The 12,172-nt window shown below is 45.2% G+C and overlaps 1 protein-coding gene across 1 annotated transcript in view; it reads left to right on the top strand.

Annotated features, from left to right (window-relative positions):
- LOC149336071 (tyrosine-protein kinase Fyn-like) overlaps positions 1–12,172 on the top strand; it is a 35,359-nt gene that overhangs the window by 2,271 nt on the left and 20,916 nt on the right. Inside the window, exons 2-3 of the mRNA XM_089552570.1 lie at positions 6,077–6,224; positions 10,653–10,976. Of these exons, the coding sequence (XP_089408696.1) occupies positions 10,700–10,976 (277 nt within the window). The 5' untranslated portion in view covers positions 6,077–6,224; positions 10,653–10,699. The remainder of the gene's footprint in view (positions 1–6,076; positions 6,225–10,652; positions 10,977–12,172) is intronic.

Here is a 12,172-nt window from a genome sequence, read left to right as displayed (position 1 = left end):
GAATCATAATTCTTGGTTCGTAGTAGCGTTTCGGTCGCTTGTGGCATATCTGCGCAAAACTGGAGGTGTGAAATGTCTTTTATCATTCCTGAAGTGTTGATCGTGATGCTGATCTAACGGTACTTGAAATTCACTCTGCTGAATATTTGTTAGGAACACATCAGCCTCTACGGATAGCTCTACGCGAGTGTCAAGAGCACCTTTCTGTATTTCAACTTGCTAAACAGGGGTCTCATTCCAGCAGTGTCCTGTTCCCCGCCCTTGCAGACTTCCACAGCGTATGTTCACTAACTTTTTAGGTTAGCAAGTGTAAAGGGACTGCCGTATATGATCCTTCCCTAAACAAGTTCAGTAATTTTTTTCCTAGCAGTTGCGGGCAATTTTTGGCTGCATTTTTTCGTCTTTGGAATGGTGCTTAAGACATTAGTGTACACAGATCAGTATTTGGAACTTGCTAATACCTGGTAAATGATTTGATTTTAATCTCTCATACTACTTTAGTTTCACTTCTTCTATGCAGCTAATGAACAAGTAATTATTCTCATCCCAGTTTTGGGGGAAGGCTGGCAGAATATTGAGTGAAAACTTCGAAGCAGTGATTATTTTAGTTTTTGTATACTTCTCTTTACTTGAAGTTAACTTTGATGTCATAGCCGCCGTTCAGCTGTTGAAATCGCAACTGGAACATGACAAATGAAATTCAATTGTAAATTGTTTGCTGGGCATAGGCAAATTCTGCATGGTGATTAATGTTTAATGCATTGCACACCATTACAAAGAAAGGATATGCAGCCAAAATTTTGTCTGTGCCCCCTTAAGAGCCATTCGTGGGCTACTTGCAGTTTTTATGTATGGAACAAATATTATCGTAGCTGTTTAAAGGGACAGTGAGGAGAGCTCTATTAATATTTTTTTTAAAGCAAAATCCGATAGGTCGACATTTCATGGCTTTGTTGCCACTTGGCCGGCAGCGAAAGATGCATTTATTTCTAAGAAATTTGGATTCGAAGTTGGAAAAGTTTTTCCCGCTCTCTGATTCAAACTTGGGATTCTCTTATGCCGACACAGGACTAAGTGACGTGAAACATGACGTGAACATGACGTGACGCAGACTCCGTGATTTCTGGCTGCCAGCAGTGCGGCCTAGCAGCAGCCGAAAAGAAAGCTACCGCCGGCCGCACGTTGAAGGCATCTATCGGCTATTGCGGCCATTGCTTCCGTCGCTTCGTTTACATTTGCGCCGGCATTTTGCCAGCATTACGATGGATTCCGTTCTCGAAGTCCTCAACGAAGTTATCGCAAATAGACACCTTTAGCATACTGTGTACATTGTTACTGTTAGCCGAATACCGGGAGCCCGCCTACAGCCGGTGAGCAGACACTGATTGGTCCCGATGCTGCAGGCGCGCGCGTAGCTGCCGGGTACGTGGCGCCATCTGGCGACGTCAAGGAGATTTGCGCATGCATTGGCTGCGCCTCAGTGATTCCTGGCTTCTCGTGTCCTAACACTGTTTTGTTCTATGATGTCATCACGTTTGTACTTGCAAGTTTGGCCTGTGGCGGTGATACCTGTATTTTGGTTTTTGCTCTTTTCTACGTTACAAGAGCTTTGTTGTCAGTATGAGTGGCGTTTTTGTAATCAGGAGCTGGTATTCTGTCGATACAAGCCAACTTCAATTTCTCCTCATTTTTCCTTTAATCAGATTGTCTAGTTAAGCAAGGTCGGGAGTAATTGGCATAATTATTTAACTTGCATGATCGCCACTCCCTTTGTTGAAAAATGGCAGAAATCACCGAAATGTAAATTTTGTGCGTTTGGATAAAAAAAGGGTGTTATTGTAGTTAACCATCCGCGTTGTCTGGATAAATATGTATTGTGAATATCATGAAGGTAACTCTTGCCAAGGGCTTTTGTGGTTATATGTAACACGAGCCTGGCCTCCGCGGTGGCTCAGTGTGTTATGGCGCTCACTGCTGACCTGAAAGACGCGGGTTCGATCCCGGCCGCAGCGGCCAAATTTCGATGAAGGCGAAATTCTAGAGGCCCGTGTACTGTGCGATGTCAGTGCACGTTAAAGAACCCGAGATGTTCGAAATTTCCAGAGCCCTTCACTGCGGTGTCCCTCATAGCCTGGGTCGCTTTGGGACGTTAAACCCCCATAAACTGCAACGCAGGCCTCACCTCTGGATAAAAGCATTGTAAAAACAAGAAGCCAGTGGTGTGCTTGAATAAGTCTTAAATATACTTTGTTACAGTACTAAATTCCTGCAGTAATCAACAATCATTTGTTTATTACTTTGCATTTGCTACCTGTTTGTATTATTTTTATTCATCATTTGTTGTTATTGATATATATGTATTTCATATTTAAAAGAATGTGAAACATGTTTTGAAAGTTTTTATGTTCACTATTGTTCTGGTAAACCTTTTGGTTCATGAACTACTTCAGTTGTTTCAATATACTGTAGCGCAGCAAAAGACGAGGACACAAGAGACGAGAAACGAACAGCACGAGCGCTAACTTCCAACAAATTTTATTCTCCTGAAACATCACATTTATACGCCAGAAAACAGTAATCACATGTGCGAACAGTATCAATTCCTTAGAAACCCGAGCTCTTTATCTGAGAGGAGAATGGAAGGTGTGCTTACACACGCGCATCCTGACCTATTTATCTTTTCGGCTTCAATGATTTCGCGCGTTACCCTTTCTCTGCTTTTTCCTATTACCCGACATTTATCAAAGAAAGGCTTACAGGTTTTTGAGTTGCATGCGAGAATGTGGTCAACGAGCGATCCGCCTTGCCCGTTTCTGACGTTGCGAGCGTGTTCCATTAGGCGCTCGTTCAGACATCTCCCCGTCTGGCCGATATAGTGTTTCCCGCATGACAAGGGTATCTTATACACAACACCTTCATCGCACGTGACGTATGGCTTCTGGTGCCTAGTTGTGCATCCGCGCGCTTTGTTTGTGTTGGGTTTTCCCAGTTTGCACAACGTTGCAAGTTTTTTCGGCGCCGAGAACACGACGGTCGCATTCGCTCGTTGACCAATTCTTTTCAAATTGTGGGAAATCTTGTGAAGATAAGGCAATACAACAAGGTTTTTTCGTTCACGAGGAACCGCGTTTGGGTGACAGTGATTTTCTAGTTTCATTTTCTTAACAAGTTTTTCGGCAACAGATACTTGAACATGGGAGGGGTACCCGGCATTAGTCAGCCTCTTGGACTGCTCTTGAAAACTTTCGGTCATCATGTGCGGACAAGATTTCTGGAGAGCATTTTGAAAACATAAATTGACAATACCTCTTTTTACCAGTTTTGAATGAGCGGAGTGATATGGCAGCATCGGCTTGTTGCTACGCGGCTGGTAGGCCCAGCATATGTGATGAGCGTGAAAGGTGAAGTTAATATCTAAAAATCTAATGGAGTTATTGATGGGCAATTCGCATGTTAAAACAAGCGATTTAAAATGTTCTTTCATGATAGTTAAAATGCTATGAGCCTTTGGCTTAAGTGAGCCGTTGTCACACTTAACAAGAATAAAAAAATCATCAACAAATCTAAAGACCTTGATTACGTCCAAGCTGTCTAAGTGGCTGGAAACAGCCTTGTCAAGTTTGGATAAAAACAGATTACTCAGAATCGGCGCTATGCACGACCCGATGCATATCCCTTCTTTCTGAAGGTGGGGTTTTCCTTCCCAGTTAATGAACGTTGACTGCAAGTAAATAGCTAAAATTTCTAAAAAACTGCTCGCCGACACACCCGCCGCGTTCTGGAAAGCGACACACCCGAACTTATCTATGCACTCCTCTACACAGCACAGCACCTTGTCGTTCGGCAGCGAGTAATATAGATCCTTAACATCCACAGAAAATGGAACAATGCTGTCATCAGAGCGCGACCGAACGAAGTCTAAAATTTCGTCAGATTTCTTAACCATAAAAGGGTCGTCGAGAGGTAAAAGGTTAAGTTTGCTTTGTAAGTACATTGAAACTGTTTTTTGCCATGTGCCAGTTTCAGAAATGATCACCCTGAATGGTATTTCCGGTTTATGGGTTTTTGCACTGAAAAACACGTCTAAAAAATCTTTTCGTGCATCGCCTATTTCTTTAGCCAGCTTGGTAAGGTTTAACTTGTTGCATAGCTTCTTCGCTTTAGCTTTTACTTTAGACATCATTACTTCGTTGCGGCAGTTAAATACAGAAGACACGGCTTCGTCAGCCTTGGATTTGTAAAGTTCACAGGATAGAATAGCAAAACCACCTTCTTTATCAGCAGGCAGCACGACCAGGTCCTGTTCCTTGATGAAGGACTCGACGCGCTTCAGGGGTAGCTTGGAAGATCCTGGCTTTGAGCATTGCAAAACGTCGACTCCTTCTGAAATGCAGCGGTCGTGATCTAGTTGCGTTGCACGCTGCGACACTTGGCGTACCATCGCAAGTAGTTGTGCAGCTGACGGCTTGGGCTCCACAGCAAACTTCGGTCCTAACGATAGAACCCTTGACACGTCATCCGGTATATCCAGGGCCTCCAGGGTGTGGACAGTGCTCCGGGCTGTCTTCGTCCTGCTCGCAAGGTCGGCCCGTAGTTGTGGCAGATGTTGAGCCCACAAGCATTAGGTAGCTTGAGCAGTTATACGGTGGTATTCACGAAGAGTTCGCCAGGCTGCCTGACTTTCGCCATTCGAGAGAAGCTGAGCCTCGAGGCACTGCCTGTAAAGCCGGGCTTGCCTGTACCACTCGGACTTGGCAAGCTTGCACGCCCTCATGCCGTCAGGATGCGCGTGTGTAAGCACACCTTCCATTCTCCTCTCAGATAAAGAGCTCGGGTTTCTAAGGAATTGATACTGTTCGCACATGTGATTACTGTTTTCTGGCGTATAAATGTGATGCTTCAGGAGAATAAAATTTGTTGGAAGTTAGCGCTCGTGCTGTTCGTTTCTCGTCTCTTGTGTCCTCGTCTTTTGCTGCGCTACAATATATTGAAACTATGTACCAACAAGCCCAAAAAGCCACGCTACTTCAGTTGTCTTGGGATTTGTTACAAGTGTTGCCGCATCAGCGAGCGTTTAACATGTGTTTCACTACATGTTTATTGCCGCGAGTGACACACTTGCCTCTCTGATTTTGCTGTGCAAAATGACCCACAAAGCATGACCCACTGTTTAATCCCTGGAAACTTGCGAATAATTTAGAACACACGAATAGAAGGCATTGCAACCTTGAAATATACAATTGGTGGTCATCCCCCTTTGGGTTTTATCCGTGCCTGCCTAGCAAAAAGAAACATAAGACGTTTCATTTTTTGTTAAGGGCTAAGCAGTCTCATTTGTGAGATGTAAATTGAACCCAGCGCATAATGTTAGGGTGAGCTTAATCAAACACATGAAAGATGACCTTAGCTTGTTGAATCTGTGCATACCAAACAGTAAAATAAAGAGAAAGAAAGTGGCTTGAGGGTTCCGACCTCCATCTTTTGCCGAGCTTCGGGTGAATCAACCTCTTTTTGTTATGTCAGTGGACTCCTTTCCCTAGTGAAAATCTGCGCACTCAGAGGATCTGCTCTGCTGGGGTTACATGTTGTGTCTGTGAACTGCTTTCGCTTACGATAAGGATACTCGTTGTTGGTCCTTTGCCTGCAGAGGATATGAGTCTTGCATTTGTCTGCCACATCCATCCAGAAATCCAACTGATAATCCTGGCTAGCACATGCATACCGAGCAGCAAAAGAAATTTGAAAAAAAAAGGGGGGGGGGGGGGGGGGGACAGAGAGAGGCTTCAGGGTTCCGCTTCCCATCTTTTGTATAAACCCAGTTGCTTCACTTGTTTTTCTTAAATCATTGGACTCATGCCGGGCCCGTGTCTGGAGAGGAAGTGGGTCTTGCATGGTGTTCTGACATCTTGACACACACGCACGCACACACGCGCTGTGCTTGCAGGCAGCAACAGGGAGGCCCGCTTCTTGGCCTTTACGCCACCGAGGGGAGGAGACAGGAAGTGCTTCCTGTCGTTTTCGATTCTACTTCCTTGTTTGAGACGGGGGCCGCCGCTATCTTCCCCTGCTTTCGCAGTGTGCGGTGCTTCGCGGCGGGGTGCGTGTCTCGGCACAGTGTCCGCTGCGAGGGTGGCAGCCCGTGTTCTGTGGAGGGCAGGGGGCATGGATGGGAACTGGCCAGAGGCTGCCTGCCACGCCAACCGCCAGCACTTCCAGACGGCCAGGTGAGTCCAGCAAAAAAATCTTTCCCAGCCCAAATGGTTTATGGAACAATTTCCAGTTGGAACCAGCTGGGCTCCTGTTGGTTCCAACTGGAACCAGCTGGAAATTGTTCCATAAACCAGTTGAGCTGGGAAAGATTTTCACCTGGGGTCTGCGCGGGTCTGGCTTCTTCCCTGTGGTGTGGCGGGGAAGGGTCGACCGTGACATGCTGCCCACTTTGAGGAGGAGCAAATCTGACGGAACCTAGCGAACTTCGCAGTGAAAGTGCATCTTTATTCTAATAAGCACTCTGATGTCTTATGTAAGCAAAGAAGCTAGCCATGCGAGAGCTGTTCACTAAGTTATTCCTGCTGTGTCGGGAACTTGTTGATAGATCTGAAAGGCATTACATTGGAGTATTTTCTTTCGTAAGCTATGCACCATTTCACTTTGAGCTGCAGATTTCATAAAGCATAGGAAACTTCGCAGTGAAACACAGTCTGGGCTGGTGAACACCCTCTCATAAAATCCTTCCTTTAGGAAAGAAGCTTACCATACAAGGGGTGTCCTACAAGTTCTGCCTACTGTGCTGTAAATTATTTAGTAAAAGATCTAATAGAAACGCATTATGTTGAAATGAATGTTTTGAGTGACACCCTTTTCGGTCTGTACGTTATTTTTTTTTTTAATATGGCCCGTATAGTGGCGATGTGCTTTCACCGCTGTAACCCTAACCCTTGCGTGCCATCGTTGAAGAATGAGGGCAGCTGTTGGCAACAGCGGCAGCTCGCTACGCCTTACAGGGCTTGCTTCGGGCTGTCACACGCCTGGTTTTTCTCAAGATGGAAGAACGTCGGAAGGGTTTGCACTTCGTGGCTGACGAAAAAATTCCCGTTGCAGCGTGCTGTCATAATTGTCAACAGCCACCTTTCTTCTACAACAGTCATGGCAAGCACACATTAAAGGATGTGAAATGCAAGAATGCTTGTGTACGGAGGGTTCAGTATGGATAGAGGGAACCCTGGTAGTCAGAATTAATATTGAGGAATACACTAAGTTGTTCCAGTGTAGTGTAAAAATTTAACAATCACCCACATTGTCATTAGGCCGAACACATTGCACAAGTATGTCCAGTGCACGCATACAGTTTGAGTCACAGTGATGTAAACTTTAAAAATTTGTAGTTCCAAACAATTCAGACAAATTGAAGCTTGTTTTTTTGTGTGGTAGTACCCAGAGGACAGGGCGTGCGCAGCCGTGAGACTTCGACATTCACAGGGTGCTGGATTATCTTCTGAATGCAGTCATGTTTGTTGTAAGAGCAGTGGGAGTATTTCAGAAGTGCAGAGCAGAGGGACACCCACAGTCATATAGTCCTGACAAGCTGTTAAAAAAGATTGTCCTTCTGTGAGAAATAATTTCATTGTAGATCACATATAGGTTTAGGTACATCTAAAGTTTCTGGTCGATAGATGGTTTGAGGTGATGCGAGTCTAATAAGCACACAAGCGTTCACACTTTGTCCTGCACTGGCATTGAGACGAGCTGTGAAGGCTTTTTATTTATTTATTTTTTTGTCCTTGAATTCCTTACAAGTTTTCTATGCACAAGATGGACTTTCCTCCTGTGGGAGCAAAATTTTGCTGCACAATTTGACTTTGAATTTGAAGGCTTCAGGCTCCATTGTAGAATCTGTGCAATCAGACAAGTGGTTCTAGTTCATTTTGGTGCATATATTTTCAGCTGGTGATCATTGCGAGAGGATATATAGGAAGCGATGAAAGAGAGCTTAAGCAGTTCATTCATGCTGTACATTTTGTGGAAAGTGAGAAGCCTGGGAGGATGATGTCGTGTAGAAAAGTTGGGGAGATCTAGAGTCGTGAGCCAGGGTCTAGCTCAGCATAAGTAGTCAATAAAGACAAAACAGCCAGAACAATTCTTAAAAGATTTCGTAACACTGATGAGTAACTTGCAAACTAAGCAGTGTTAGGTGTTCTTTCTTTATAGTGCTTCTAACATAATCTTTCTCCAGGTCAATTAGCAGGGCATTAGCTAGCTGCCGTGTAATCAGTGCTGCTGCCTCTCATGGTGGCCTGTACCTGTGTGAAATCAGAGGAAGTTGTGTGACCAGTAAGGAGGCTATCAGTGGTCACTGATTTCATTATCACTCGATAGGTAATCTTGGTCCTTGTCAGCGCTTTCATGTCGTCATTGCATGCTTGAATGCTATAACACACGGGGGGGGGGGGGGGCTAAGTGGTCTCTGTTGGGTCGTATTGGTTCCTCATGCCATTGTTACGCTTTCCCACTGAAATGCATTTGGACTGACCGTGATGACTAACATCCAGCATTCAATGGGCTGTGGCTCATAACGCAGTGGAGATAGCTTATCTCTCCCGGTATCCAGCAATATCCTCCTATCATATATTGTTGTTTAGAGTGACAGCTTGCGCGCACGTACCATTGAGAGCGTTGGGCTTTATTCTGCTCGTGATGGATCTTCAAAGCAAACTGCCGCCGCGTTCACACCCATGAAATTATCGACTTTGTGTGTTTGTGGTATGGCGTCAGTTAAGGTTTGTGTGTTGGGCACACTGCACTGGAGTAGAACTTCTGGACAGAGAACTTGCGGAGAGGCATTGTGAAATTTGCCTACGGGTTCTGAAGGTTCCACTTGGCTTCCGGTTTCACCCTTAGGGTATGTCTTTGCTACTGTTTTAGCCCACTTTTTAGTTTTAGCATAGACGGTGTGTTGAGTGTTGTAGTTTTGTAGCATCTTCGTGTATGGCATTTATTCAAACTTAAGGGCCAGTTTTGCCCATTTGGTGGTTAAGTGCAGACATTTATATGCATGCTTTCAAGGAAGTAGCGTGGAAAATAACTGTTGGCCGTGCTGCAAATATTATCAAATCTACTCAGCCAGTGCATCAGCATGTTGTTGCGTTAACTTAATGAGGTTTTTGCTGAGAGGAGCAGCTTGGGAAAATTAAAAAGGAAGCCGTTGAGTTCTGGCTAATTACCTAAAAAAAACACTCTGTAGCAGCCATTGAAATTGTAGCAGTAACCATTGGAATAACTGGGTGCACTTACCATGCAAGAACTTGTTAAAGCTGTACGCAAACTCTGAAGTGGAAGGCTCTCATCCTAATTGAATTCTTGAATTATGAGTGCCTCTTATTTCTCAGTAAATAAAACGCGACAATAATTTGAGCCGTCAGTTAGTCTCACAAGCCACCATGCCAGTCTGACATAGATTGCTACATTGATTGCATGGCAGAGAAAACAGGGCCTGACTACATAAAAAGGAACCATTCATTAGTTTTTAATACTAGCAATAATAAGCTCATCATATGAAAGATGGTGTCTTATTGTGTGGCAGTTTTGATGTTAGTAGCCGGTACTATCAGCGTCAAATGAAACGCGAACAAAACAACTGGAACGCGAGCACAAAGAATAAAAAATGTCGGCGGATGGAGAGTAAATACACACATGGCCTACTGACACTTCCAAAAAGCGGTCTTTACTTCTTCAGTGCTAAAATCAACCGCTCTAGTATTCTGCCTCCCTAGTGTAATATCTTCCAGTTTTGCCGTTTGGGTTTCAATTCTGTTGTTTGCGTTTCATTTGACGTCGATAGTACCTGCTACTAACATCAAAACTGCCACACAATAAGACACCATCTTTCATATGATGAGCTTATTATTGCTAGTATTAAAAACTAATGAATGGTTCCTTTTTATGTAGTCAGGCCCTGTTTTAATTCTCTGCCATGCAATCAATGTAGGAATCTGTGTCAGACTGGCATGGTGGCTTGCGAGACTAACTGACGGCTCAAATTTGTCACAGGCCACCATGAGAGGCAGCAGCACTGATTACACGGCAGCTAGCTAATGCCCTGCTAGTTGACCTGGAGAAAGATTATGTTAGAAGCACTATAAAGAAAGAATGCCCAACACTGCTTAGTTTGCAAGTTACTCATCAGTATTCCGAAACCTTTTAAAAATTATTCTGGCTGTTTTATTTTTATTGACTACTTATGCTGAGCTAGCCCTTGGCTCACGACTCTAGATCTCTCCAACTTTTCTACACGAAAGCCGTCAGTTTACGAAAGTTTCAGTTTACGCACGTGTGATTGTGATCCTTGTTCCCTTTCGATGAGCTCACATACCATCCAGTGTGTCATGTGACATTGAATGAAGCGCTCACTGTGACGCATTTTATCCGTCATTGTTACGGTCAGATAAGCCTGCAGATGAGTCTTCAAGCATGTTCTCTTGCCAGGTTCTTCTTTCACTTTCTCCTTGTTAAGGCGATACTCAAACTTGTGTCGAATTACGGGAAGCGCCCTTGAAGTTTTTTTTTTTTTCGCGTGCTAACTGGGGTGGGGTGTTCTTGTTTCCACGGCTCGTTATTTGAACTTTTGTTGCTGTTTGTTTGCTCCCCGACTTCAGACACGCGAGCTGAGTGACAGCACAGCGGCCCACAGTGCGTTGCCAGGATGGGCAACCTGAACTGCCTCGAGGCATCGGCGTCAGGGCCCCGAGTGCGGCACGATGACCCTGTGGACCTGGACAAAACCGGCAGTGGCGCGGATGGTAACGCGCCGCGCCAGGCCTCTGGCGCTGGTGGCGACAACAATGGCGGCCTGCGGCTCGACCCCCGCTACGTCAAGCAGCCTCCCGCGGGCGGTGTCTCGGTGCTGCCGACAAACGGGCCTCACCTGCACCACGAGGGGCAGAGCCCCAGGCCGCCCAACGTCCCTGGCTCGGCCCAGGGTGAGTTGCTGCCGGTGTAGTGTATCGTCACCAAAAACACACGTTCTCCTGCTGCTAGATAGAATGTTTTTCCAACAGTGTGCTTGCTTGTTTGGGTGTTGCATTTCGTAACGCCAGAACAAGGAAGCAGCGTGGGCACAGAAAGACATGCCATGCGTTGTCTGCCTGTCTTCAGCTCTGTGTTGCGTGTCTACAGCTGTGCCTTGCCTCTATTCATGTGTGCCTTGCATGTCTGTCTTGTAACTTTCTCTAGTGTGTCTTTATTTTATTTATAAATACTGCGATCTTGTACAAGATCACACACAAGATCGCACAAGATCATAGCAGGTGGGAAACAATTAATAAAGATACAAAAATACAGACACATACGAACAAAACATAATTGCACATATACATATCAGAATTGCATATAGAATTGTACATTAGAACAAAACAGAATTGCACATAGAAAAATCAGGAAGAAAGATACCGCGGCAAGGTCATAAACACACAAAGGTCTTTGTGTGTGCCATGCCTTTCTTTTGGATCTGGTTTGTCTGTTTTGAGCTGTCATCCTGCCCCACACTGTTTCCTTGTTCTGGCATTAGAAATAGGATGTTTTCCAGGTGGCCCTTGGACTGGGTCCACTCATTGGAGGAGGCATGGAGGGGGGGGGGGGGGGGCCAGGGGTAATACCCTATAACCTCATGTAAGCGCCACGCCAGTGTATGTGCCTCACCCCTGTATGGGCCACATCTGCTGTTTTGGACTAGATAATTCAGAAAAAAAGTGTAGTGACATGGATTTGCCTCGTATGTCACAGTCAACCAGAACATGAGTTTCCAGTGCGTTACGCAAATTGCTCCCAGATCGCATAGTTTGCATGTACGGTGCGTCGTGCTACCACCTGCAATTTCGCATAGCTTTCGTTGTCTCTGTGTGTGCGCGATGGCAGCCGTGAAAGAACAGGACCTCTGTTTTTGTATTAAACTAGAAATATGCCAATTGAACAACGTGAGGAGAAATCCGAAGTCGCCGCAGCGTACGAGATTTCGATAAGCATGCTGAGCACCGTTCTGAAAGAACGAGGCGGACATTCAGACTAAAGCGGAGAAGAGACCAGGTGCTCACAGTGCCAGATGTGTAAGCAGTGCTGTGTTCGAAGATGTTCCGGCAGCTGTGTACAAATGGTTCCTCGACGTTCGATCATGAAATAT

Source organism: Amblyomma mixtum, chromosome 7, assembly GCF_055824585.1.
Source record: "Amblyomma mixtum isolate Tamu chromosome 7, ASM5582458v1, whole genome shotgun sequence".
NCBI classification, from domain to species: Eukaryota; Metazoa; Arthropoda; class Arachnida; order Ixodida; family Ixodidae; genus Amblyomma; species Amblyomma mixtum.
The sequence above is the reverse complement of the archived record's forward strand: the minus strand, read 5'-3'. Positions and strand labels throughout refer to the sequence as shown.